Source organism: Schistocerca nitens, chromosome 6 (assembly GCF_023898315.1).
Source record: "Schistocerca nitens isolate TAMUIC-IGC-003100 chromosome 6, iqSchNite1.1, whole genome shotgun sequence".
In the NCBI taxonomy this organism is placed as follows: Eukaryota; Metazoa; Arthropoda; class Insecta; order Orthoptera; family Acrididae; genus Schistocerca; species Schistocerca nitens.
The window spans coordinates 229799960-229827000 of NC_064619.1; the positions used below are offsets into that span (position 1 = coordinate 229799960).

Below are 27041 nucleotides of genomic sequence, written 5' to 3' on the forward strand. Positions count from 1 at the left end.
GCTGTCAACGACGCATGTCTTCTAAACTTATACATTTTAAAATATGATCGTAATATTCTAGGCATCAAGATTTAAAATACTTGATCATGGCACGTAACTGCGTCGAAACTGACTGTGTAACCAGACTACAACATAATTGGCAACATAACTGATTTCAAGAAAAGCAGTCGAAATTTGTCAGATTTTTTTGTTAAGTTTGTCAGACTTATTATAAGAAAAGTTTAGAAAACCTGTAATTGAAGAAAACAGCAAAATCATAGCGTTATAGCGATGTTTATGCCTATGCTATAATGCATTTAATATGTTTCTAACTAAAATATATCAACCACCGACTTAAGAAATTACAGCCTTTCCAAAGGTGACATGCAGGAAGTATACACTATGCTACAGCCACTTTGTCAAATGTTAAATTCCTCATCATGTTCTAAATGATATAGCCTTCCAACAAATACGTATTTCAATTGCCAGAAGGTACTTAAAGAACTTCAGGCCTGAAGAAACGCAGTTTTACAATGTTTCTAGAGAAACAGATTTGACACATCTTAATGAGGGATTTTATATTAAAGTACTACGAATTCATATACATGTAAAACATGTACATACTCACCTTAAACATACCCTTCAGTTTGCCAGATGTGAATGTAGGACTCAATTTAACCCTCAGTTGTCGCCACTGTTGTCCAGTGAGGGCAAACAAATGATTGTTTAGTGGCTCTTCATCGTCAAATACGACTCCTCGGTCATGGAACGTCGAGAAATCCTTCACAAGCATGTGGCGTATGATCTCTGGATCACGGATTAGAAGAATCGGTCGACAGAATCCGAAATGTCCAACATAACGCTCTCCTGCAAAGAGAAATTAATCTACAAACTGTAGAATAATAGCAGGAGCCGAATTATTAAAGTATTCAAATAACATACTGATGGTGGCCATTGCTGCAGATGGAATTGGGCCTTTTGTCCGTGTCATATAGTAGACGTGCGCTATTATTCAGTGAGCAATGGAATGAGAGAGACACGTGCTTCTCACTTTGTGACGTACCAGTTGTATGGCGCTTGAGCGATGTATGGCTCTATTAATAAATATAGCTGATTTATTTCATGCCCAGCAACAAATTCCACTCGAGTATTGTGTTTTAGTCGTGATCCTGCAGCTGACTTACCCGAGCGTTGATATGTAATGCGAATTATCAAGAAACATAATTTGAAATGTATTAAGAACAATAATAATAAATGAAAAAGAGTTGAATTCCAGTGAAGAACTGATGTACGCGAGAACAAAAGATTTAAGCTGAATGAAATGATTTATTCAATCAGAAAAAATACTTAAACTGTTAAGAATGGTGATGAACTGCAGTAAGGCTTAGTGCTAGCAGGTTTCCCATGATCAGTTAAACAACACTGGTCCATAAAGCAGAGTCTCTGAGACTTCGTCCCATATCACTCAGAAATTTTGTAAGTATGAAGAGTAGTTAAGGTATTTTTGGTCACTTGCCGCCAAGAACTTCACTTTACCTGTATCTGGATCGTTCACCCAGTCGTCACAGAGCCTTCTCACAGAATGTCTTTCAAACTGCTTCCTGGCTCCCCAGAAACAACCAGAACAAATAAGCGGCAGCCTACTCTCGCCATTGGAAACATGAATTCCCACATTATGACAGCACAGTTTAACTTAAAATCTGACAAATGGACGACCATTTGATTACTAACAAATGTACAAATTAGATATATGTTTAAAGTGACAACTCACAATCTTACGATTCTGTTGATACCAAATACTACATACTGAGAGTACTTGCAAAGTTTATACATAAATAAGGTATCAGGTTACTAACACATTCCCACTAATGACAAATACTAGTGATGAAATATGTAGAATCTATGAAATAAATGATCTTGGTGTGCTCTATTGAAGTGCCGTCTCTATTTCAGTCTGCTGATACCATCACTTCATGTAAGGACTTTGTTGTTTTCAAATTACAATTGTTTTTAATGCTGACCAAACTGACTATTCATTAAATGAATTAGATATTAGTTATCACTCTTGAGATGTTCAATAGGATAACATACAGTGTTATAAGAGACTGCATTCATTTACTACGTGACTGTGGTGGAGTTGATGATCTCACACATTTGCTTAATAAAGATATGAGATGGTAATAGCTCAATAAGTAAAACAATTATAAATGTGAGGCATTCACGAATAATAGCTGTAGTGCTAGGCTGTCATCCCATGTCTAGTTAATTAAATTTAATATGACATTTAGCAGTTATAAATTTTCTTTGACTAGCATGGCAACATTTATTTGCTGCCGACGTCTCCGATAGTTTTTGAGATATATGCAATATTAGTATTCAAACAAGCGTATCACAGTGCCGTGAGTTCGCTGATATATTTGTATTGGTACTACGTTGAACTATCACATTCATATCCAAAACTCTAACACATCTGCAACAAACCTATAGCCAAAGAGGAAAGCAGGCTTTGGCTGTTGTGTTCGTACTCAAGAAATGCCACGATTATGTGTATGGTCGACATTTCATTGTGGTGACTAACCACAATAAAACTTTTCTACCGCTATTCTAGGTACACTCAAATATTCTGGCCAAATTGGCATGTCACTTCCAGAGGTGGGCATTATTTTTGTGCAGTTGCATGTATGACTTCAGATATCATTTAAGAGCTCAACATAGCAATGACGACAGTCTCTACTGGTTACCACTGGGCCAGGGTATTCAATTCGATTCAGAACCAGAGATCTGTGGCCATATGGACACAGATGGGCGTGAAGCTGTAGCCACCCTTCCTTTGGATACAAAGGTCATCAACCATCACTCCTTGAAGAACCTAGTTACCTGGAAAATACTCAGACTGGCGCAATGAGGGTGGCTGATGGATGGGAAACAGCTGGATCTTCTAGACATCCAAGCATTCTGGCAAAGTACCACGAGTTCTCCACCCTCAGTCGAGCCCTCTTTTTGCAAGGAGAAACTGGTCGCACTCACGAAATGGTCCCTTCCACCTTGTGACACCGCATTCCATCCGTCGTACATTAGGTAATTGAGATGTTGTGTTCACGAAGAGGCTGGTGAGGGATAAATGCAGATATTGCCAGCATGGTAGTAGCATGCGAAAGCTGCCAAAGCAAACAGGCAGCATCCATTCACAGATATTTCTGTTGCATTACTGCTTCAGCGCCATTGTTGTGACTCGATTTAGATTTTTTAGACCCCTTCCTTGGCTATTCATGCTTGATCGTAATCGACGCAGGAACTGAACTCCCCTACGTTTCTCAGATGTCTTCGTCATCCTCAGCAGAGACTATGCTAGCTCTGGCATGGTTGTTCTCCATATAAGGACACCCTGAAATCATGGTTACTGACAAATGGCCTCAGTTCAAGTCTTCCATGTTGACCTCTTTTTGTTCTTGCACACAGTTTCTTTTCATCCTGCATCCAATGGATTAGCGGAATGTTTTGTTTGCACATTCAAATCACAGTTTGCAAAGCTGAAGTGCCATCATGATTCAGATGAAGCTGTCAGTTTGTTTTGGGCATCTTATTGCTCCATCCATCAGAATGACGTCAGCTCCATCTAAAAGCTCCTCTGCTGGCAGCAATGGGCAAACTCCGCATCCTCCATCCTACGAGCACTCCTTTTCCCCATCCGCGGTCCTGACGCCATCGTTATTCTGTCAAAAATGACATCGTTGCGTTGTTTTACTCCAAAAATCGCCGCCAGTGGGACCCAGCAGTGGGTCGACTACATGATGGCTCCATTTTCCACAATCATGTCACCCAGGCATGCCCGCAGAAAACAATGATACCTCCTAGCAGTGGATTGGTTTGTCACACTCTCAGTCCATACCCAGTCTAGACATCAACTCTGATGCATATCAACTTCACCTAACCAGGATCCCCAGTTCTACGGGCAGGCAGAAAGAGGCACTAGTTTCCTTTGACATCGAGATGTGCCACATCTACTCCTGTTTAGAGGGGGAGGGGGATGGGGGGAGCTGATGCCGTGTGCAGAGTGTATGCCTGACAGATCAGCAACTCTTCTCTCATCGACGGTGTTACATCAACAGATGATGGAGCTTCAATCATGCATGCTGCCTAGGCCAGAAGGAGCCAGTGCAAGTTCTGCAAGACGTCATTGGCTCCATGAACATGTTTGCATCTGCAGACCGTGTTATTGGGAACAACTGCTCCAATATCTCTATATGGTCTATGTATTTATGCGCAACAAATCGACTGTGTGGCATTCTTTACCGAAGTCTGGGACAGGCGCCGACTGCACACACAGTGCTTCAATCAGTCTGAATTGGAACATTTGCTACATACTGTGCCATGGCACATCAGCCATTGTCCTGCGAGGGAGCTCCTACTGCCTGTCTTCACCTTCACCAGGACCTGGCCTCTATGTCAGAAACAATCAGGAACTTGGTATCAGCTGTCGGCCTTCAGCAGGTTATTTGGTTCTTTCTGAGTGAATTTTAAACCTTGGCCGTTTCATCATTTCAGCGATCATCCCAATTTCGGACTTGCATAATAGCAGTGCTACTCACAAACTTCCGCAAACTACTGTAGCGATTAACTTTTCTCCAACTGAGGAGTATTTTGGTTTACGTAATTTTCAGTGCAACTGTTATACATCGTCCTCCCAGGCAGTGTTCCCATTGCACCTCGACTGGCGCGAGACTTAGTACAGGATCTTCAATAAATTTTGATCCCAATAAGCCGCTTTATTCTGTGTAGAAGTGGTTACGTTATGTCGCATTCGATGCGATGTTGATTTGCAGCAAAGATCGCTCTTCTTGTCAACAGCAGGCAACAAATTGTTTAATGAGTTTAATATGTCGATAAACAAGGCGATTCCCAAACCAATACCGGCCGGAGTGGCAGAGCGGTTCTAGGCGCTATAGTCTGGAACCGCGCGACCGCTACGGTCGCAGGTTCGAATCCTGCCTCGGGCACGGATGTGTGTGATGTCCTTAGGTTAGTTAGGTTTAAGTAGTTCTAAGTTCTAGGAGACTGATGACCTCAGAAGTTAAGTCCCACAGTGCTCTGAGCCATTTGAACCTAAACCAATAACACGTAATGTATTAGCGACGGTTAACTCAGCGCGTGATTTCGGCTCTCATTGACGTAGATACAAAGACACTGAATAGTGTTGTCTGCTACTTCACGTTAGCAACAGTTACAAATCAATTAATACAGGTCGATCTGATTTAGTTTCCACCTATTCAAGTAGTCCAACCAGTCACTTCGCCGAGAATCTTCTTACAGTGTTTATATAACACAATAGTGAGCAAAGCTTAAGGAGAAAAGCAACTTTCGCATGTTGTATCACTACCAAGTAACACAACTCGATGAAACTTGTAGCGGCATAGGAAGAACCGCTCCGGTGTAGTACGGAAGGTAACTGGAAGAAATAAAGAACGAGACGAGCAAAAATGACAGCTTTTCTGAAAGATAACAATTACACTGGAGTTACCGCTATTCGTGATGGTCCCCTAGACATTACAAACCGCGTGACAAAGTTCTTAATAGAATGTGTGATCACCACGACGGCAGTTCATGCTGTAAAATGTGCTTCCGTGCTGGGCACAAAGTTGGTAAGGAGTTCGTGTGGTATGGCGTTCTGTTCCTCCGCTAGCACGGTTTATGACTGCTGTAGGGTTGTTAGTGTATGCGGTAGTGCTGTAGTACGTCTCGCCAATGCATCCCGTACGTGCTCTATGGGATTTAAGTGTGGGGAACGGGCAGGACAGTCCATTCGCTGAATATCCCCTGATTCCAAGAGATCCTCCACCAGCCGGCCGGAATGGCCGTGCGGTTCTAGGCGCTACAATCTGGAACCGAGCGACCGCTACGGTCGCAGGTTCGAATCCTGCCCAGGGCATGGATGTGTGTGATGTCCTTAGGTTAGTTAGGTTTAATTAGTTCTAAGTTCTAGGTGACTGATGACTTCAGAAGTTAAGTCGCATAGTGCTCAGAGCCATTTGAACCATTTGAACCATTTGATCCTTCACCTGCGCTGTTAGATGTGGCAGCGCATCGCCATCTATCAAAATGACGTCATAGCCGAATGCGTTCCTGAAAGGACGCACATACGGAAGGAGCACAGTGTTAGAACAACGTTGCCTGGTGAGTGTACCGTGTACAAAGGTCTCGAGCTCAGTACCCCATGCAACATTTACCTCCCCAGATCGTAACACCTAGACCACCAATACATCCTTTCTGTAATGTTCTTGGATGCTTTACGTTATCCCATCTCTCGCCATACAAGGGAACGCTAAGCATTTGTCAGACTCGACCGTTTTGGTGGTAGAGATGTTACAGTGCAGGGAGGCATATGTTGCATGGGCGCCGGCCCGTGTGGCCGAGCGGTTGTAGCCGCTTCAGTCTGGAACCGCGTAACCGCTACGGTCGCAGGTTCGAATCCTGCCTCGGGCATGGATGTGTGTGATGTCCTTAGGTTAGTTAGGTTTCAGTAGTTCTAAGTTCTAGGGGACTGATGACCACAGATGTTAAGTCCCATAGTGCTCAGAGCCATTTGAACCATTTTGTTGCATGGGCGTACAGCGTTCCAAATGTTTGAACACGGACACAAACCGATCAGCGTTAATGTGGCACTGTACGTTTCCTCATGCGCGTGTTTTCGGGGTTGCATTCAAATATGACTGCATTTTTATGGGTGACAAAGCGCTATCGCATCGAACAGCGTAGGTGGAGGAAATCTGGGAACCAGGGGATATTCGGCGAATAGACTGTCCCGCCCGTTTCCGCGACTTAAGCCCCGTCGAGCAAATGGAGGATATGTTGGGGAGACAGACTGCAGCACATCCACATGCACCAACGACTGTCCGGCAGTTGTCACTCGCGCTGCTATAGGAATGGAACGCCCTACCGTAAGAACTCCTTACGGATCACGTTTTAGAGCATCCACTGCCGTCCGTGGTGATCACACACAGTATTAAGAACACCTTTCGCCGTTAGGAACGTCCAGGAGCGAAATTAATCGCGGTAATTTCAGCGTAATTATTGTTCGTTCGCCTCATTGAGTATTTATTTGGGTCTCATTACAGAGACTGAAAAGGTCCAAAGAGGAGCGGAAAGATTCGTGACTGGTACATTTAGCCATCGCGAGAGCATTACAAATGTTGTGACTTGGCATGACAGCCAAGCCACTATGAGGTAGCCGAAAGGCACGCGTTTAAGCTCACGCAGGCTGGCGTGAGGTCTGGAACAGTTAAAGGAGTTGAGTCTAGTAAAAAAGTACGTAGCTTCTGGAATACTTAACTTTAATCCATAATTGGTGAACATCGGTCTGACGGTACATGCATCACAAGATAAATAGCAAATGATAATGGCGCCTTGCTAGGTCGTAGCAAATGACGTAGCTGAAGGCTATGCTAACTATCGTCTCGGCAAATGAGAGCGTAATTTGTCAGTGAACCATCGCTAGCAAAGTCGGCTGTACAACTGGGGCGAGTGCTAGGAAGTCTCTCCAGACCTGCCGTGTGGCGGCGCTCGGTCTGCAATCACTGATAGTGGCGACACGCGGGTCCGACGTATACTAACGGACCGCGGCCGATTTAAAGGCTACCACCTAGCAAGTGTGGTGTCTGGCGGTGACACCACAACAAATCTCATAGAAAGTTTGAAGTGGGATACACTTGCAGATAGACGACGCTCTAAACGCAAGGGGCTACTCACTAAATTCCGAAATCCGATCCTCACCGAGGACGTAGAGCATATATTATTACCACCAACTTTCAAATCGCGCAATGATCACCATTCAAAGTTAAGGGAAATTAGAGCTCGTACTAAGGCGTTCAGGCTGTCGTTTTTCCCTCGTGCAATCCGCGAGTGGAACAGAGGGCGGGGAGGGGGGGGGGGCAATATGACTTTGGCGTGAATTGTACCCTCCGCCACACGCCGCTTGGTGGCTAGCGGAGTATATATGAAGTATATATGCAGATGTAGCTACCTTATGTACATGTTATGGATGGATGGATGGAGAGGGTTTTAAGGGCGCACGACGGCAAGGTCTTCAGCGCCCGCTCAGTAACAGATTGAGACGGGTGCCAACAAAAGACTCAGAACAATAAGATTAAACAGAACGTAAGACACAGGAAACAAGTTAGGAAAACTATGTGCCGACCCACACCGAAGCGTGGGACGAAGCATGCCGCCAGCAGTAAAACATAGACAACTCAGGAAGAAAGTGGTACAGGGAGCTAAAGCAATAAGGCAGATGGTAGTGGCTGGCTGATGGCAAGGAGAAGGGGAGGAGCCAGCCACTGTGCAGTACACTAAAACCTCCAGCCTAAAAGTTTAGGCCAGAGTGAAGACACATCACAAAACTTTAAAACCCTAGACACACACTTCTCATCATTAGCTAAAACACATGGCAGATCCCCATCAACTTGTGCTTCTGCCCTTGCATCACGGCATAAAATGCAGTCTGTTAAAATGTGCCGGACAGAGATGTGCACACCACAAGCATCACAAATCGGGGGATGCTACCGCCGTAATAGAAAGCTATGCGTCAGAGGACAGTGCCCAATCCGAAAACCCGTGAGGGTCACCTCTTCCCGCCTGAGCACCCGGCAGGAGGAACGCCACGGCCGAGTTGTTGACTTCACCAACCGCAGTTTATTGGCCGTCACCGCCAGCCATTCTTCCTCCCACAACTCCATGCACTTCCTGTGGAGTGCAGAAATGACACACTGTAAGGGAATAGGACACTGGACCACATCCTGTTCTCTGCAGGCCTCCTCGGCAGCCCGATCGGCCTGTTCATTGCCCCATATTCCTACATGACAGGCACCCAGCAGAAGGACACCTCCTTACCCCGCCATTGGAGCAAGTACAGTTGGTCATACATCAGCTGGACCATCTCCTCAGTTGGGTACAGATTCTGCAATGATTGTAAAGCACTAAGAGAATCGGAGCAGAGGAGAAATCGATTGCCACGAACACGATTCATCCGTTCCAGTGCCTTCAGGATCGCGTGGAGCTCCGCTGCGAAAACGGTATATTCATCAGGGGGGCGAATCCGGGTAACGTGACCAGGGAACACTACAGAACAGCCAATGAAATTCTCCTGTTTGGAGCCATCAGTGTAAACGACGGTAAAACCGTGATGCGCACCTAAAATGGTAAAAAACTGAGATTGGAATGTAAAATCTGGTGCACTATCTTTCTTAAAATTAGTCAAATCTAAAATAAGTATGGGTCTCCGGAGGAGCCATTGTGGAAATCTGCTCCAATCGCGACGGAAAACATGAAAACCAGCCATATCCATCGCAGAGAGGCAATCCTGCGCGCGAATTCCATAGGGCCGCGTCGCTCGTTGCCGGTTATGAAATAGCCGTGCCAGAGGAAGCTGAGCAACGGTATGGTATGCAGGTGTGTATGGTGTGGACAAAGTTTTATACGCCTGGCGCACCGTAAGTAGCCGCCGCCGCATATGAAGTGGCGATTCACCAGCCTCTGCGCAGAGGCTTGGTATGGGGCTAGTTCTGAATACCCCAGTGGCCAACCGAAGCCCTTCATGGAGCACAACGTCGAACATCTTTAAGTAAGAAGGCCTCGCAGACCCATACACCGTGCACCCATAATCGAGCCGAGATCGCACAAACGCCCTGTAAAACTGGAGCAGACAAGTCCTGTCGGCTCCCCATGTACTGTGGCTAAGGCATTTTAAAATACTTAAAGCCTTAAGTGACCGTCGTTTCAAGTCTTTAAGCTGAGGTAACCACGTAAGCTTCGAATCGAAAATGAGCCCCAGAAATCTCACCGTGTCTTTAAAAGCGAGGACAGCGTCCCTTATCCTCAACTCAAGAAAGGTTAAAATCGAACGAGAACGGCGAAAAAGAACACACACGGACTTCTCGGTGGAAAACTTAAAACCACTCTTCTGCGTCCAGTCATCCAAACGTCTAAGAGTAAGATGCAACTGACGCGTTGTCGTTGCAAGGCTTTAAGAAGAGCAAAACACAGAGAAAACATCCACAAACAAGGAACACTGGACAGGACTTTTCACTATGGAGGTGATGCTATTAATAGCGATGGCAAAGACAGTCACACTTGAAACGCTACCCTGAGGGACACCGTTCTCCTGCTCAAAACGGTCAGCAGGACGTCACCAATTCGGTATCTAAAATATCGTGGGGAGAGGAAAGACTGAATAAAAAGAGGAAGACAACCACGAAAACCCCATTCGTGAAGCTGCTCCAGGATGAGATGCCTCCAAGTGGTATCGTAGGCCTTCACGATGTCAAAAAATACACCTAGAAGGTGACGACGGCGTAGGAAAGCTTGTTGTACATCCGCCTCCAGGAGGGCAAGGTTATCGAAGGTGGAGCGAAACCTCCTGAACCCACACTAAAAGCGACTAAGGAGTTGCCGGGATTCTAACATCCAGACAAGGCGGCGTTTGACCATCCGCTCCAAGGTCTTTCCCATGCAACTAATGAGGGCAGCACTACGGTAGCTACTCGGGCTCGTGCGATATTTCCTAGGTTTTAAAAAATTAATTAAAACTGCCTCACGCCACGAGTCAGGAAAGTGACCTGACGCCCAAATGGCATTAAAAAGTGCGAGGAGGATTTCTTTGTTGGGCCTTGTGAGGTGCTGTAGGATACTGTAATGGATCCTGTCGTGACCAGGGGATGTGTCACGAGCTGCAGACAATGCAGAATCCAGCTCCCACGTAGAATACTGTAACAATTCTTCCTATGTATGGGCCAAGTTTCATCGAGCTATGATACTTGGCAGTGGCACATCAAGCAACCCCTGTCGGAGGTTCGAGTCCTTCCTCGGGCATGGGTGTGTGTGTTGTCCTTAGCGCAAGTTACGAAGGTAATCCCAAAAGTAAGGTCTCCTATTTTTTTATAAGTACAGAACTCTGTCTGTGTGGCAGTTGGTCACACTGTTATGAAGAGTGCTTCACGTGCTGTGTGTAAACATAAGTCCGCATCTCGTGGTCGTGCGGTAGCGTTCTCGCTTCCCGCGCCCGGGTTCCCGGGTTCGATTCTCGGCGGGGTCGGGGATTTTCTCTGCCTCATGATGACTGGGTGTTGTGTGGCGTCCTTAGGTTAGTTGGGTTTAAGTAGTTCTAAGTTCTAGGGGACTGATGACCATAGATGTTAAGTCTCATAGTGCTCAGAGCCATTTGAACCATTTTTTTGTAAACATAACACACCGCGGTGAGGCGCTGTCTTGGCTTGGCAGCCGTTGAGAATGGGGCTTCCGTTGGATGTTACCGCCAAGTGCGAATTGCGCGCAGTTATTCAGTTTTTGAACGCAAAGAGCATTGCGCCGATTGAAATCCATCGCCGATTGACGGAAGTGTATGATGAGTCGTGCATGGATGTCAAAAATGTTCGTAAGTAGTATAGAGAGTTTGAAGCTGGTCGGACCGAAATTCACGACGAACAAAGGAGCGGGAGACCGTCAATTTCTGAGGAGACAGTGCTGAAGGTTGAGCAAAGCATGCGTGTAAGATCTGCGGATCACCCTGCATGATCTCTGCACGTTGGTTCCTGAGGTTTCCCGAAGCACCGCTCACAGAATTTTAATGGAAACATTGAACTGTCGGTAGGTGTGCGCAAGATGGGTGTCACGCATGCTGACTGAAGACCACATACGGCAACGAGTTGATGCTTCCCTCGCATTTCTTTACCGCCTTGCAGCCGAACAGGACAACTTTCTGGACTCAGTTGTCACGGGTGACGAAACCTGGACATACCACTTTACACCTGAGACCAAGCAACAATCACGCCAGTTCATAACTTTCTGAACAGCATGGCGGCGAGCTGGTATGACATGGGCATACAAAAACTGCCACAGCGTCTACAAAAATGCATCGACAGAAATGGTGATTATGTCGAAAAATAGTTAAATATTCAAGCTGTAAACTGATGTACTTGTTAAATATTCAAGCTGTAAACTGATGTACTTGTAAAAAATAGGAGACCTTACTTTTGGGACTACCCTCGTAGTTTCAGTTAGATTAAGTAGTGCGTAAGCCTAGGGACCGATGACCTCAGCAGTTTGGTCCCATAGTCCTTACAACAAATTTCCAATTACATCAAGCAAAAGTTACTTTCGTTCTTTAGTTTTGCACACTGGTGTATTTACAGAACTGAAAATCAAAAAAGCCGATTCAGTACGAAATAGGCTACACAAAACACCCTAACTTATGGAAATCTTGCAAGCATCTGAAAATTGTCGGAAACGTATCTTTTTTCACGCTAATACACAATGAAACAGTTGGTTTTGAACGAGAAAGTTTCTGAAAAGTACAGGTTAACTTTACAACTGAAGATATAATACTACATAGTATATCACGATTACGAAAAGTACAGGTTATGTGTACAAATGATGTTATAGAACTGCACAAAATGTAACAACAGCCGCACTAGTTTTCATAAAATCAACACTAAAAAATGTATAAATTTTACGTCAAGTTTTTGGATCCTAGTTTTCTAAACGATTTTGTCTGACGCACGTGATCATACTCTTAGACAAAAGTAATAGGTGAAGTCGGCTTATATGAGCAAATATAAGTAAATAAACGCACGAATTCCACGAATTTTGTAATATAGTGATTTTGTGTCTCCTTTTGCACCAAAGTATCAAAGATGAACTTTGCAGCGTCAGTACATCTCACAGAAACGACGTGAAATATCGAGCACAACAGAATGGCCGTCTGCTTTGTGTGGCTAACCCATTTGCTCGTAGAAGGTTCTCGTGGGCTGTGGTTATGAGATATGAAACTGTGCACGTGTTACGTTTGCTTTCGACGTTCAAAGGCAACGGTACGGTACACCGTCTAGCAGATTTGGTCCTCCGCTTCGTTTGTCATTAGCAAGCCTTTGAAGACCAGCGTATTAAGGAAGGCAATGCAATGCTTCGACATATAGCTCTGGGACTGTTTGACCATGATTCGGTAAACCCTCGAAGGGAGTGAGATTAGCTGTTTCATAACGAAGTCGCTTGGTCTGAACCCAATGAGCCCATGTAGCATACTTTAGAAGAGCTGTGCACATCCTGGTAGACTGCCTAGCTAAAATATATTGAAGGAAGAGAGACCCACAAATGAATGAGACACGCGCTCCGTAATCGAATGCCTTGTCTTTCAGAAACGATGGAATTCTTTGAAGTGCAAATCGAGACTTCTACTAACTAGTCTCGCCTTTCTTACACTGAAACTTGAAAAACAGTTTAACCCTCTAACGGTAAGGTGAAGTTTCCTGGCATAAACGGTAAGGTTGGGTTGGATCAGACCCCACCCTCAAAATATAGATTTTTTGGGGTAAAATAAAAAATTAATAATGGGAAAAAGTTTTATTATCAATTAAACACATATAATATTTGTTATAACAACAAGTTTTTTATTTTTATAGTCAATAAGTAAGAATATAAAGTACTTTGGAAAAAATAGGAATTTGATTACAAAAAAAATACCTTAATAGAAATATTCTCTATATAATTATTGAAAACATAGTAAAAATCAGTAGATTCAGTCATCAACTAGGAAATTTAAAAATTCTAAAGATAGGAACTAAATGAGAAACATCTCTTACTAATTGTAGAAAATAATTATAGTGTCAGCAGTTTCGAAATATAAAGTTCTCAATAATAAATGTCTTTGTACACATAATGTAATAGGAACAAATAATAAATGTATAATGTTATCCTGGAGACGAACACATACATCCCTGAAAGTACATATTTGGCACAATTTATCACATCTCAGTTTCTTTACAGCCAGGGCACATAATAACTTTATGCTCCCCCCATATAGAACGATTACACTTACTACAAAAAGCATTCCCCTTCCTATCTTTTGATCTGTCACATAAATCACATCTTCTTTTCTTTAGTGGCTGTGCTTGGGTAGGCTTGTCTAATTCGATTGGTTTTTTTTCTAAAAGTTTTTCAATAGACGAACGGAGCTCACGGGGAAGATGTGTGTTATTCAACCTCTTTTCCATAAGAGGTTTTGTCAAAGAGAGCGCAAGATTTTTGAGAAATGATATTCTCGTGTCATTTGAAAAGCTGTCCATTTTGCCATTGCTTTTGTAAATGATAAAACTATTTATAGCAGCGATGTCTAAAATAGCATAAAAGTACCGCATGGGCCATCTTCGCGATTTTCTTTTTGTGTCCTGCTGTGGCAAAGCATATCTAATACATCGACCCCTCCTTTAGTTAAATTGTAGAACTCCACAATTTCAGGCTTATTTGATTTTTCATTTATCTCTCCAGAGAAGTTCATAGACGATATCAGTAAAACTTTTTTTATTTTTCTTTGGGGTAAATGACACCAAAGTTTTGTCGTCCTGATACATAAATGTTGAAGAGCCTACTGGAGCAGAACGCAGCGTTGATGGTGGTATTTGCGGTTTGTTCCTCCTCAATGTACCTACAAATGTCAGTTTCTTTTGGAGGAGGGCGTCAGTCACCTCCAGTGAGGAGAACCAATTGTCCGCTGTAATGTTTCTATTATAACCCCTGATAGATTTCGTCAGGCGCAAAACATACTGGGCAGGTAAAGGCAAATCTCCAAGTCTCCTCTTTATTCTGTTGTCCTTGCCAGTATATGGAATGCCATACAAAAAACAGAATGTCCTTGCGTCGCATAGTGACATTATTTTCAACCCATATTTGTCGGGTTTCGATGGGATATACGTTTTGAATGGACAGGCACCCAGAAAACTCAGTAGAGTCTCATCTACTGTGACATATTCAGATGAACTGTAATTTTTTCATTGTTAGATTCAAACATGTCCCACACTTTTCTGAAAGCCGCAAATTTGTCGTTGATTTTTCTTGCCTCTCTGGTTGCTTTATCATCGAAGCGGAGATTTTCTAGAAGAAATGCAAACCTTTTCTTGCACATAGTGCAACGGAATACCGGAGGTTCATAGGTTGCTGAGAACATCTCATCTACACTGAGCATAGAATTTTTCAGGACACCACTCATGAAGAGAAGGCCCATCAACCCTTTTCTTTCAACGCTCTCTGTTGGTGAATGAAACCACTGGACCATATTGTACTTTTGCCTAGATTTCTCGATTTCAAGATTTGTGTACAAAACAATTTTTTCTATAATTTCCGTATCTATAAATAATAAAAATATTTCCAATTCATTAGTGACCCCCTTGCTTCCCCACGTGGACCAGGGAGATGAGTAATAATATTTGACGCTGGTGTCCTAGAAAATTTTGAATGGATGGGTTTGTTGGTCCATATTGTCTCAAAGTCTTTACCTAGCTCAAAATTTCTCTCATCATCTACATCTGACTGAGAATTATCAAACTCGACTGCTCCTGCCGCACAATGAAATACATCATCCTCGTCATCAGTATTAGATAATACATCCTCGGTTTCTGAACAGTTTTCTGCATCGATATTGTCGCCATCCTCTGACTCAGCCTCCTGTCGGAGAAACTCGTTGTATATCTCCTCAGGAGTTCTAAGGAGTTGATGCGCCATTGTAGTAAGATACTAGAAGAGAAAACAAAACTTAGATGTAATGTAAACATCAATATGGGGTTGAATCCTCCCCACAAAAGAAACTAATAAGTGTGACGTAAACAGTAAGGTGGGGTCGGATCCAACCCGAGCGCAGGTAATGTTGATTTCGGATAGAGAGGGTAGCTGCAGGTCACTCACCAGACTGGCGTGGCCTCCTCGGCGTTCTCAGGACGACTGGCTGGTAGGGTAGCTGGAACCACAGCGCTCTCAGAAAAGGGAGTGGGGAGTTATAAACAAAACAGACTCGCTGGGGTCGGATCCAACCCCAACCTCACCGTTAGAGGGTTAATAAAAGCATAATGTCCAGTCCCCTTGGATATACCCGAACTGCGGGGTAAGCCATCAGTTGCCTGAGATATAAAAAGCTTTCTGTCTGCTATAAAATTTAGTAGTTATAGTACGATACGTAATAAAACTCACCGACCAAGTTATAAATGAAATGCCAGTTTTAGAGGCTTTCCCTTCCGCGCCTTCGGTGAAATGCTGCGCACTGCCGTGATTATCACACTGTAATGTGCCTGAGGCTTCTCTCCTTGTATACTTCTCAAATACTACATTCATATGAGACACAAATCACAACCATCACTACCCATGTAAAATGACTACTGGTGTTCTGCCCGCTTCCCACTCCATAAATTGTGTATTACAGACGCCAGTCTTACTTCACATTTAAATATCCATGAGACAAGGACTTCCAGTCTGTTAGAGTTTCTTAGGTTCTCTAGCTACTTCTGTCTCGAAGACTTTTAGTTTGTTAGTTGGATCGATGAAAAGCAGGGAAAATATGAAACGGACAAATTTGTCCGCAATAAGACAAATAAAGGCCATTCGTGTAATCAAAAGTATGGACCAACCAGCAAGGTGGGTAAACAGAAACAATAACAGAACAATAAAATAGCATTTATTTATCTTAAATCAACAGGACTCCGTGTCCAGTTAGCAAAATATAATCAACTTTCCGCCACCCGTAGAAAGATACTGCACCACTGGAAAAGCAATTTAATGAACATGCGCCCCTTTCCCGTCTACTGCTGAAAAATTTTATTCAGTTCTTTATTACTAGACTGCCTGACAATAAAAGTGAAGTACCTCAGAAAGGGAGGAGGAAGCGAAACGAATATAATACGGCTTGAGGCAATAGGCGATGTTATTCCAGTGATTAAAAATTCCAGACAAATTTAGAAAGAACTTGTCATGACGAGCCAACTAATCATTATGACGTTGACGTCACTCTGACCTAGATGTATGCACTGATTCGCGTAGATATGTTGTTACAAAGCCGTTGCATCCTTTCCTGATGCAAGCTGGGCCACAACTGTTGTAAGTGGCACTAGGGATCCAAGATACTGGCACTGGGAGGAAGTCCACGTCCAAGCTAGATCTTGCCGGCCTCGGGATCACCTCAACATGAGGCAGACACCTCATAGATACAAGTTCCACGTGTGAACGAGCATTATCCTGTTGAAAAACGACACCAAACTAATGTCGCATAAGAGGTAATACATCAGGACGTAGGATGTATTTGACGTACTGTGTGCCTTCAGAATTCCCTGAGTAACTGCCAGCCGTGACCTGAATGTAAACCCACCCACAGCTTTGTTACGCCAGGAGTAGCAAAGCTGTGCCTCTCCAAAACATTAGAAGAACGTAATCACCCCCAGGTCGCAGCCACACTAGCCCTTGGCATTCGGTGTGGTGCAGAATTGCGATTCATCACTGAACATACACTACTGGCCATTAAAATTGCTACACCACGAAGATGACGTGCTACAGATGCGAAATTAAACCGACAGGAAGAAGATGCTGTAATACGCAAATGAGCTTTTCAGAGCATTCACACAAGGTTGGCGCCAGTGGCGACACCTACAACGTGCTGACATGAGGAAAGTTTCCAACCGATTTCTCATACACAAACAGCAGTTGACCGGCGTTGCCTGGTGAAACGTTGTTGTGATACCTCGTGTAAGGAGGAGAAATGCGTACCATCACGTTTCCGACTTTGATAAAGGTCGGATTGAAGCCTATCACGATTGCGGCTTATCGTATCACGACATTGCTGCTCGCGTTGGTCGAGATCTAATGACTGTTAGCAGAATATGGAATCGGTGGGTTCAGGAGGGTAATACGGAACGCCGTGCTGGATCCCAACGCCCTCGTATCACTAGCAGTTGAGATGACAGGCATCTTATCGGCATGGTCGTAACGGTTCGTGCAGTCACGTCTCGATCCCTGAGTCAATAGATGGGGACGTTTGAAAGACAACAACCATCTACACGAACAGTTCGTCGACGTTTGCAGCAGCATGGACTATCAGCTCGGAGACGATGGCTGCGGCTACCCTTCACGCTGCATCACAGACAGGAGCGCCTGCGATGGTGTACTCAACGACGAACCTGGGTGCACGAATGGCAAAAAGTCATTTTTTCGGATAAAGCCAGGTTCTGTTAACAGTATCATGATGGTCGCATCCGTGTTTGGCGACGTCGCGGTGAACGCACATTGGAAGCGTGTATTCGTCACCGCCATACTGGCGTATCACCCGGCGTGATGGAATGGGGTGCCATTGGTTACACGTCTCGGTCACCTCTTGTTCGCATTGACGGCACTTTGAACAGTGGACGTTACATTTCAGATGTGTTACGACCCGTGGCTCTATCCTTCATGCAATCACTGCGAAACCCTACATTTCAGCAGGATAATGCACGACCGCATGTTGCAGGTCTTGTACGGGCCTTTCTGGATACAGGAAATGTTCGACTGCTGCCCTGGGCAGCACATTCTCCAGATCTCTCACCAACTGAAAACGTCTGGTCAATGGTGGCCGAGCAATTGGCTCGTCACAATACGCCAGTCACTACTCTTGATGAACTGTGGTATCGTGTAAAAGTTGCATGGGCAGCTGTACCTGTACACGCCATCCAAGCTCTCTATGACTCAATGCCCAGGCGTATCAAGGCCCTTATTCCGGCCAGAGGTGGTTGTTCAGGGTACAGATTTCTCAGGATCTATGCACCCAAACTGCGTGAAAATGTAATCACGTGTTAGTTATGGTATAATATATTTGTCCAGTGAATACCCGTTTATCAACTGCAGTTCTTCTTGTTGTAGCAATTTTAATGGCCACTAGTATAATATGACATCATTGATCAGCAGTCCATACTTCTCCGTCGCGACAACACTCCAGGCGCACGCGTCTGTGTTGTCGTGTTAACGGCAGCCCACACAAGGAAGTTAATTGCCTAACTCGGTTGCTGCTAGTCTCCAACAAACTGTGCGGGATGACACAGAATGTTGCAGGGAATGCCAATCGTAGGTGTGAAGGAGTTACGATGTGCTTGGTGCACAGTACAACAATCCTCCATTTGCGGTGGTCAGGTGTGGTGAAGTGGAGCCCTGACGACGTTCCCATGAAATACAACATTACCACTGTCACATCCAAATGCCCCAAAAATCTCGATATTACATGATTAGACCGATGTAAAATGTTAACCCACAATGGTGCCCCTTTAAAATTGTGTCAGCTGCTGATAACTCTCTCTCAACCGAATATACGGTAATCCGTGTTCTTCAGGGGGGTTACTCAACATCTGTTGGATCTGACGCCATTTACATACCCCACCACGCCTGTTTCCTTTTACCGACCCTCCGACTCAGACGATCCAGTTGCTGAACAGTTCAAAGAAAACATGAGTCTCATTTCAAATAGATACCGATTCATTCCTTTTTTTCTTAGTTTTTGAGTCGTCGGTCTTCTGACTCTCTTGTGTCAACCTTTTCGTCACAGAATAGCACTTGCAACTTACATCATCAGTTATTTGCTGGATATATTCCAACCTCTGTTTTCCTATACTGTTTTCACCTTCTACACTCCATCTACTATCACGGAAGCTATCCCCTGACGTCTTAGTAGATGTCCTATCATCTTGTGCCTTCTTCTCGTCGGTGTTTTCCATATAGGGCCTATTTCCTTCCCCACTGATTTTGCAGAGAACCTCCTCATTCCTTATCTTATCAGACCTCACTAATACAGAAGTTAGGGGTGACTTCAGTTTGGCGAAAATACATGTTTAAGTAAGTGGTAGGCATAAGACATTGTCCGACATCGTGCTAAATGCTTTCTCCGAATACGATTTTGAACGGCTAGTTCAAGAGCCCTCTCGAAGTCTGAGTAGTTGCGAAAACATATTTGACCTCTTCGCGACAAATAATCTTGAGCAGATAGGGAGCATCTTGACGGATCCAGAGAGTATTGGCCGCAAGATCGTTGGAGCGACACTGAATACTCTAACGTCCAAATCCGCCAAAAACAAACGCAAAATATGTCTATTTAAAACAGCAGAGAAGAATTGGCATAACATCTTGCTAAGAGACGTTCTCCATTACGTAACTGTACATCAAATGTGGCTTAAATTCAAAGAAATAGTATCAACGGGAAGTGGGCAAGTTATAAAAAATAAATTAATAGAAGATGGTACTGATCCTCCACCGCCCTCAAAACCGGTCAGAAGCAATGAAAAAAAAAGCATGCCAAACCTTTAAAAGAAAGCACAATCTCCAAGATTGGCGATGTTTTACAGAAGCTCGAAACTTAGGACAAACTTCAAAGCGAGATGCTTTTAGCAGCATCCTCAACGAAACTCTGTCTCGAAATCTGGCAGAAAATCTAAGGCGATTCTGTCATATGTGAAGTCCACCAGTGGCAAGACATAATCTATATCTATACTTCGCGGTACCAGTGATAATATTACTGATAACAGTGCCACTGGAAACTAATTACTAAACACGGTTTTCCGAAATTCTGTCACCAAAGACAGTGAATTAAATAATACAGAACTGGAATCAAGAGCAGCAGCCAAGATGTGTGGCTTAAAAGTAGATATTCTCGGTGTAGTGAAGCAATTTAAATCACCGAATTAATGCAGGTCTTCGAGTCCAGATTGTATACCAGTCAGATTTCTTTTAGAGAATGCTGAACACAATTGCTCCGTACTTAGCAATCACATATAACTTCTCGCTCGTCCAAAGACACGTATCTAAAGATTTGAAAGTTACATAGGTCACCCCAACACTCAGGAAAGGAAATATGAGTCATCCGATGATTTACAGACCCATATTATTGACGTCGACTGACAGTAGAATTTTAGAAAATATACTGTGTTCCAACATTAAGACTTACCTCGAAGAAAACGTTATGTTGATCCATAGTCAGCACGATTTCAAAAATATCATTCTCGTGAAGCACAACTAGCACATTATTCGCACGAAGTAGCGGGTGCTACTGACAGGGAACTTCAAATTGATTCCATACTTCTACATTTTCAGAAGGCTTTTTACATCGTTCCCTACAAGAGAGCTCTAATCAAACTGCGTGCCAATGGAGTAGCGCCTCAGTTGTGCGACTGGATTCGTGATTTTCGGTCAGAAAGATCACAGTTTGCAGTATTCAAAAAATGGCTCTGGGCACTATGGTACTTAACATCTGAGGTCATCAGTCCCCTAGAACTTAGGACTACTTGAACCTAATTAACCTAAGGACATCACACACATCCATGCCCGAGGCAGGATTCGAACCTGCGACCGTAGCAGTCTCGCGGTTCCAGACTGAAGCGCCTAGAACCGCTCGGCCACATCGGCCTTCTCTCAGTAATCGACGGAAAGTCTTCGAGTAAAAGAGAAATGATACTGGTGTTCCCCAAGGAAATGTTATAGGCCGTTCCTAATCTACATGCTGTTCCTAATCTACAAAAATGATTTAGGAGACAATCTGAGGAGCCCTCTTGGATTGTTTTCAGCTTATACTGTTATTTACCGTCTAGCAAAGTCATTAGTAGATCAAAACGGATCACAAAATGACTTAGACATGATATGTATATGGTGCGCAAGTGCCAGTTTGCTCCAAACAAAGAAAAGTGTGAATACTAAAAAGAATCCGATAAATTTCGCTTGCACGATAAATCACACAAATCTAAAGGCTGTCAGTTCTACTAAATACCTAGAAATTACAATTACGAAGTTTCATATCAGCGCACACTCCGCTGCAGAGTGAAAATCTCATTCTGGAAACATCCCCCAGGCTGTGGCTAAGCCATGTCTCCGCAATATCCTTTCTTTCAGGAGTGCTAGTTCTGCAAGGTTCGCAGGAGAGCTTCTGTAAAGTTTGGAAGGTAGGAGACGAGATACTGGCAGAAGTAAAGCTGTGAGGACCGGGCGTGAGTCGTGCTTCGGTAGCTAAGAGCCGGTCGCGGTTGCCGTGCGGTTCTGGCGCTGCAGTCCGGAACCGCAGGACTGCTACGGTCGCAGGTTCGAATCCTGCCTCGGGCATGGGTGTGTGTGATGTCCTTAGGTTAGTTAGGTTTAAGTAGTTCTAAGTTCTAGGGGACTTATGACCTAAGATGTTGAGTCCCATAGTGCTCAGAGCCATTTGAACCATTTTTTGTAGCTCAGATGGTAGAGCACTTGCCCGCGAAAGGCAAAGGTCCCGAGTTAGAGTCTCGGTCGGGCACACAGTTTTAATCTGCCAGGAAGTTTCATATCAGCGCACACTCCGCTGCAGAGTGAAAATCTCATTCTGGAATTACGAACAACTTAAATTAGAACGTTCACATAGACCCTGTTATGGGAAAGGAAAACCAAAGACTGCGTCTTACTGGAAGAATATTTAGAAGATGCAACAGATCCACTAAAGAAAATACCAACATGACGATTGTCCGTCCTCTCCTAGGGCACTGCTGTGCCGTGCGGGATCCTTACGAGATAGGACTGACATCGCATCGAAAAAGTCCAAAGAAGAGCAGCTCGATGTGCATCGCCACATTTTCGTGGCGCAATGACTGACGTATGAAATTTCTGGCGTGCATCCGCGTAAATACGTCTTCTTCTAATATTTCGGCTGAATACCTTCCAGCCATCTTCAGAGTGAGCCGAAGTGACTGACGCTCTAGTCAGTCACCTCGCCTCACTCTGATGATGGTTGGACGACATCCAGCCGAAATATTAGAAGAAGAAGTCGAATTTACGCGGCTGCACGCCCGAAATTTTATAGATAGGAAGAGAAGCTCGTTTTGTATTATCGCGAAATAGGAGAGAGGGTGGCACGGTTATGATAAGCGACTTGGGCTGGCAGTCATTAAAACAAAGGCGTTTTTCGCGTTCTCCTTTGAATGCGAAAATAATTAATGACACCATACTACATAGAAATAAACAATCATCACAATAAAGTAAGAGAAATCAGAACTCGTACCGAAAGAGCTAAGTGTTCATTTTGACCAAGCTATGTTCGAGAATGAAACTGTAAGGAACTAAAGGAAATAGTCTCAAGGTGGTTCGATGAATCCTCTGCCAGGCACTTAAGTATGAATTGCAGAGTAGTGCTGTAGATGTAACAACACTAGACACTAACTACGCCAGTGTTCACTGGTCGCCGTTTCACCTGTCACAGAAAATTGCAGATCTTATCATTTATATACCTGCCGCGTACATGTACGAAAATACACTGACATCCGAACATGACTGCGGGTGCTTTCTTTTGGTTTTGTTAGACAATGTGCTTCCAAGCCTCTGCCTGTAACCTAAATAATATACCACACAACCACTCTCGTCTAGTACAGAAGAATCAATTCAGCATCTAACCTGTAATTCGAACGGATGTATACCCTCTCAGCTAATTTTTTCCCGTCCTTGAACGATCGCCGGCTTGAGTGGCCGTGCGGTTCTAGGCGCTACAGTATGGAGCCGAGCGACCGCTACGGTCGCAGGTTCGAATCCTGCCTCGGGCATGGCTGTGTGTGATGTCCTTAGGTTAGTTAGGTTTAATTACTTCTAAGTTCTAGGCGACTGATGACCTCAGAAGTTAAGTTGCATAGTGCTCAGAGCCATTTGAACCATTTTTGAACGATCACCAGATTTTCACCGTCTACTTTGAAACTACCTGACCATTTCAGAATTTACAATAATTTTAATACATTGTTTATTTTTTAGTCCCAGTTGAACATTGTTTTTTACAGTTTTACTTGTTTCGAACAGCCTGGATTATCTTCAGATCTAAAAACAGATCAGGACTAAGTATGTACTATTATTTTATAAAAAGTGGAAATGTTTTGTAAATAAATGTTGAATTTACACATGTAGCTGTATCAGGAATCCGCCGTGTCAGTATCAGAACTTCACACCAGAATACCATAGTATGTAACGGCTGTCCATATTTTAAATCGGTTGATAGTGGAGGGCGGGGAGAGGGTTAAAAGGGAGAAGAGGGGAAATGCAGAAGAGTGGTGCGAGGTGCAGAGATGGGGCGGGGAGGGGGGGGGGGGAGATCATGAATTTAATAGATTTGCATTTGGTAAATATGTAAGGAACTCGTGTAAAAAGATTGTCTTACGCTAAAATTATAAAAAGTAAAATGATGTAGAATATTATCATTAACATATTAAGAGTATAGAACAGTGGAGGAGGGATGCCCTGAGTATATCTGATTTACATTTGGCCAAACGTATACTGTGTATCAAGAGAGAGTTGTCTTCTAAAATTATAAAAAAAAAATTATGTAATATTAAGAGGGTGGAACAAAAGATGTGTAAACTGTGAAAGGTATAAAATGATGGAATTATAAAAGGAGAATTATGTAAAGTAATCAAAGATGAATTTGCCGCGCGGGATTAGCTGAGCGGTCTGGGCACTGCAGTCATGGACTGTGCGGCTGGTCCGGCGGAGGTTCGAGTCCTCCCTCGGGCATGGGTGTGTGTGTTTATCCTTAGGATAATTTAGGTTAAGTAGTGTATAGGCTTACGGACTGATGACCTTAGCAGTTTAAAAAAATGAGTTAAGTATCTGAGAACATTAACAGTATAAGACTTCAGAAGTACACAAATAGAAAATGTATATATTTGGTTCTGTACAACTCAGTTATCCGCTTCTAATATTTCGAAACACTTAATTCAATTTTAGTTACTTTACTTAATTACACTTTTATGCGGTCCAATCATATTAATATGACCATCTGTCAAAAATATGAATAACCATCTTTTGCAGTGCGAACGTGCAGGACGAGACCCAATGAAGTTCTGGGAGATACCGGCTGAGATGTGGAGCCATGCCGACTCCTGCGTCGTGGCCAGCTGCACGATGTTCCTCGGTTAAGGGTCCATGGCGCGGACAGCCCGATCGATGAAGCTACACAGATTTTCGATTGGGTTTAAATCAGAGGCATCTGGTGGCGAGGGAAATACGGCAAATTCACGCTGGTGTTCTTCGAACCACGCACATGCACTTCGAGCCGCCATCTGTGGTGGTCCATATGCAGCTATGTTCGCTAAACGGTGGTTGAGGAGACACTGTCTGTAGCCCCTTGGTTTATTTGGATCGGTCAGTTGCTCAACAGTTGGACGTCTACTCGCTCGTACACATCGCCGCAACCGTCACTCACACCTGTCATCCATGGCCTGTTGAGCACCACAAATGCCTCGGTGCTGGTTTTGGATAGTACCAATTTGCCATGCGAGGTGTACTGCATCCGAACTGTTTAAAAACTTTGTTGTTTCGGAAATTTCTCCACCCTTGGCCCGAAAGCCAATGTTCACTACTGGCCAGTAAAATTGCTACACCAAGAAGAAATGCAGATGATACACGGGTATTCATTGGACAAATATATTATACTAGAACTGACATGTGATTACATTTTCACGCAGTTTGAGTGCATAGATCCTGAGAAATCAGTACCCACAACAAACACCTCTGTCCGTAATAACGGCCTTGATACACCTGGGCATTGAGTCAAACAGAGCTTGGATAGCGTGTACAGGTACAGCTGCCCGTGCAGCTTTTACACGATACCACAGTTCATCAAGAGTAGTGACTGGCGTATTGTGACGATCCAGTTGCTCGACCACCATTGACCAGGCGTTTTCAGTTGGTGAGAGATCCGGAGAATGTGCTGGCCAGGGCAGCAGTCGAACATTTTCTGTATCCAGAAAGGCTCCTACAGAACCTGCAACATGCGGTCGTGCATTAACCTGCTGAAATGTAGGGTTTCGCAGTGATCGAATGAAGGGTAGAGCCACGGGTCGTAACACATCTGAAGTGTAACGTCTACTGTTCAAAGTCCCGTCATTGCGAACAAGAGGTGACCGAGATGTGTAACCAATGGCACCCCATACCATCACGCCGGGTGATACGCCAGTATGGCGATGACGAATACACGCTTCCAATGTGCGTTCACCGCGACGTCGCCAAACACGGATGCGACCATCATGATGCTGTAAACAGAACCTAGATTCATCCGAACAAATGACGTTTTGTCATTCGTGCACCCAGGTTAGTCGTTGAGTACACCATCGCAGGCGCTCCTGTCTGTGATGCAACGTCAAGCGTAACCCCAGCCATGGACTCCGAGCTGATAGTCCATGCTGCTGCAAACGTCGTCGAACTGTTCGTGTAGATGGTTGTTGTCTTGCAGACGTCCCCATCTGTTGACTCAGGGATCGAGACGTGGCTGCACTATCCGTTACAACAATGCGGATAAGATGCCTGTCACCTCGACTGCGAGTGATACGAGGCCGTTGGGATCCAGCACGGCGTTCCGTATTACCCTCCTGAACCCACCGATTCCATATTATGCTAACAGTCATTGGATCTCGACCAACGCGAGCAGCAATGTCATGATACGATATACCGAAATCTCGATATGCTACAATCCGACCGTTATCAAAGTCGGAAACGTGATGATACGCATTTCTCCTCCTTACACGAGGTATCACAACAGCGTTTCACCAGCCAACGCCGGCCAACTGCTGTTTGTGTATGAGAAATCGGTTGGAAACTTTCCACATGTCAGCAGGTTGTAGGTGTCGCCACCGGCGCCAACCTTGTGTGAACGCTCTGAAAAGCTAATCATTTGCATATCGCAGCATCTTCTTCCTGTCGGTTAAATTTCGCATTTGTAGCACGTCATCTTCGTGATCTAGCAATTTTAATGGCCAGCAGTGTACATGCGCTCTTGCGAGTCAAACAAATCGTATCGTTTCCCCATTACGGCAACGATTGCATTTTTTCCTGCGTGGCCCGGGAAGACTTTGATTATCCTCCTCTGCTAGTGCTGCCACCTGCCGTCCATGGATAGTTATAGCACGCTGACGTTGAACGTAGCCGATAGTCACGTTGACGCGACTGGGCCGTGTGTAATTTGATTATTTTGTACCTTTTACAGTTTACACATATTTTGTTCCACACTCTGAATATTTTAACGGTAAGTTCACACAACTTTAGCAGTATGCTCTCTGTTTCTACACAGTATCCTATAATGTTTTACCATACGTAAATCCAGTATGATTTTGACATCCCTCCTCCACTGTTCTACACTCTTAATATTTTAGCGATAATTTTCTAGATAATTTTATTTTTTATGATTTTAGCCTAAGGCTCTCTCTTTTTACGCAAGTTACTTTATTGATTTAGCAAATGTAAATCTATTAAGCTCATGACATCCC

General features: G+C 44.1%; 1 protein-coding gene across 3 annotated transcripts in view; it reads right to left on the bottom strand.

Annotated features, from left to right (window-relative positions):
• Window positions 1–27041, bottom strand: part of LOC126262538 (cytochrome P450 6k1-like) — a 102688-nt gene that overhangs the window by 55147 nt on the left and 20500 nt on the right. For all 3 annotated transcript variants that reach the window (XM_049959219.1, XM_049959218.1, XM_049959217.1), the window contains exon 3: window positions 608–846. In XM_049959219.1, coding sequence (XP_049815176.1) covers window positions 608–846 — 239 coding nt within the window. The remainder of the gene's footprint in view (window positions 1–607; window positions 847–27041) is intronic.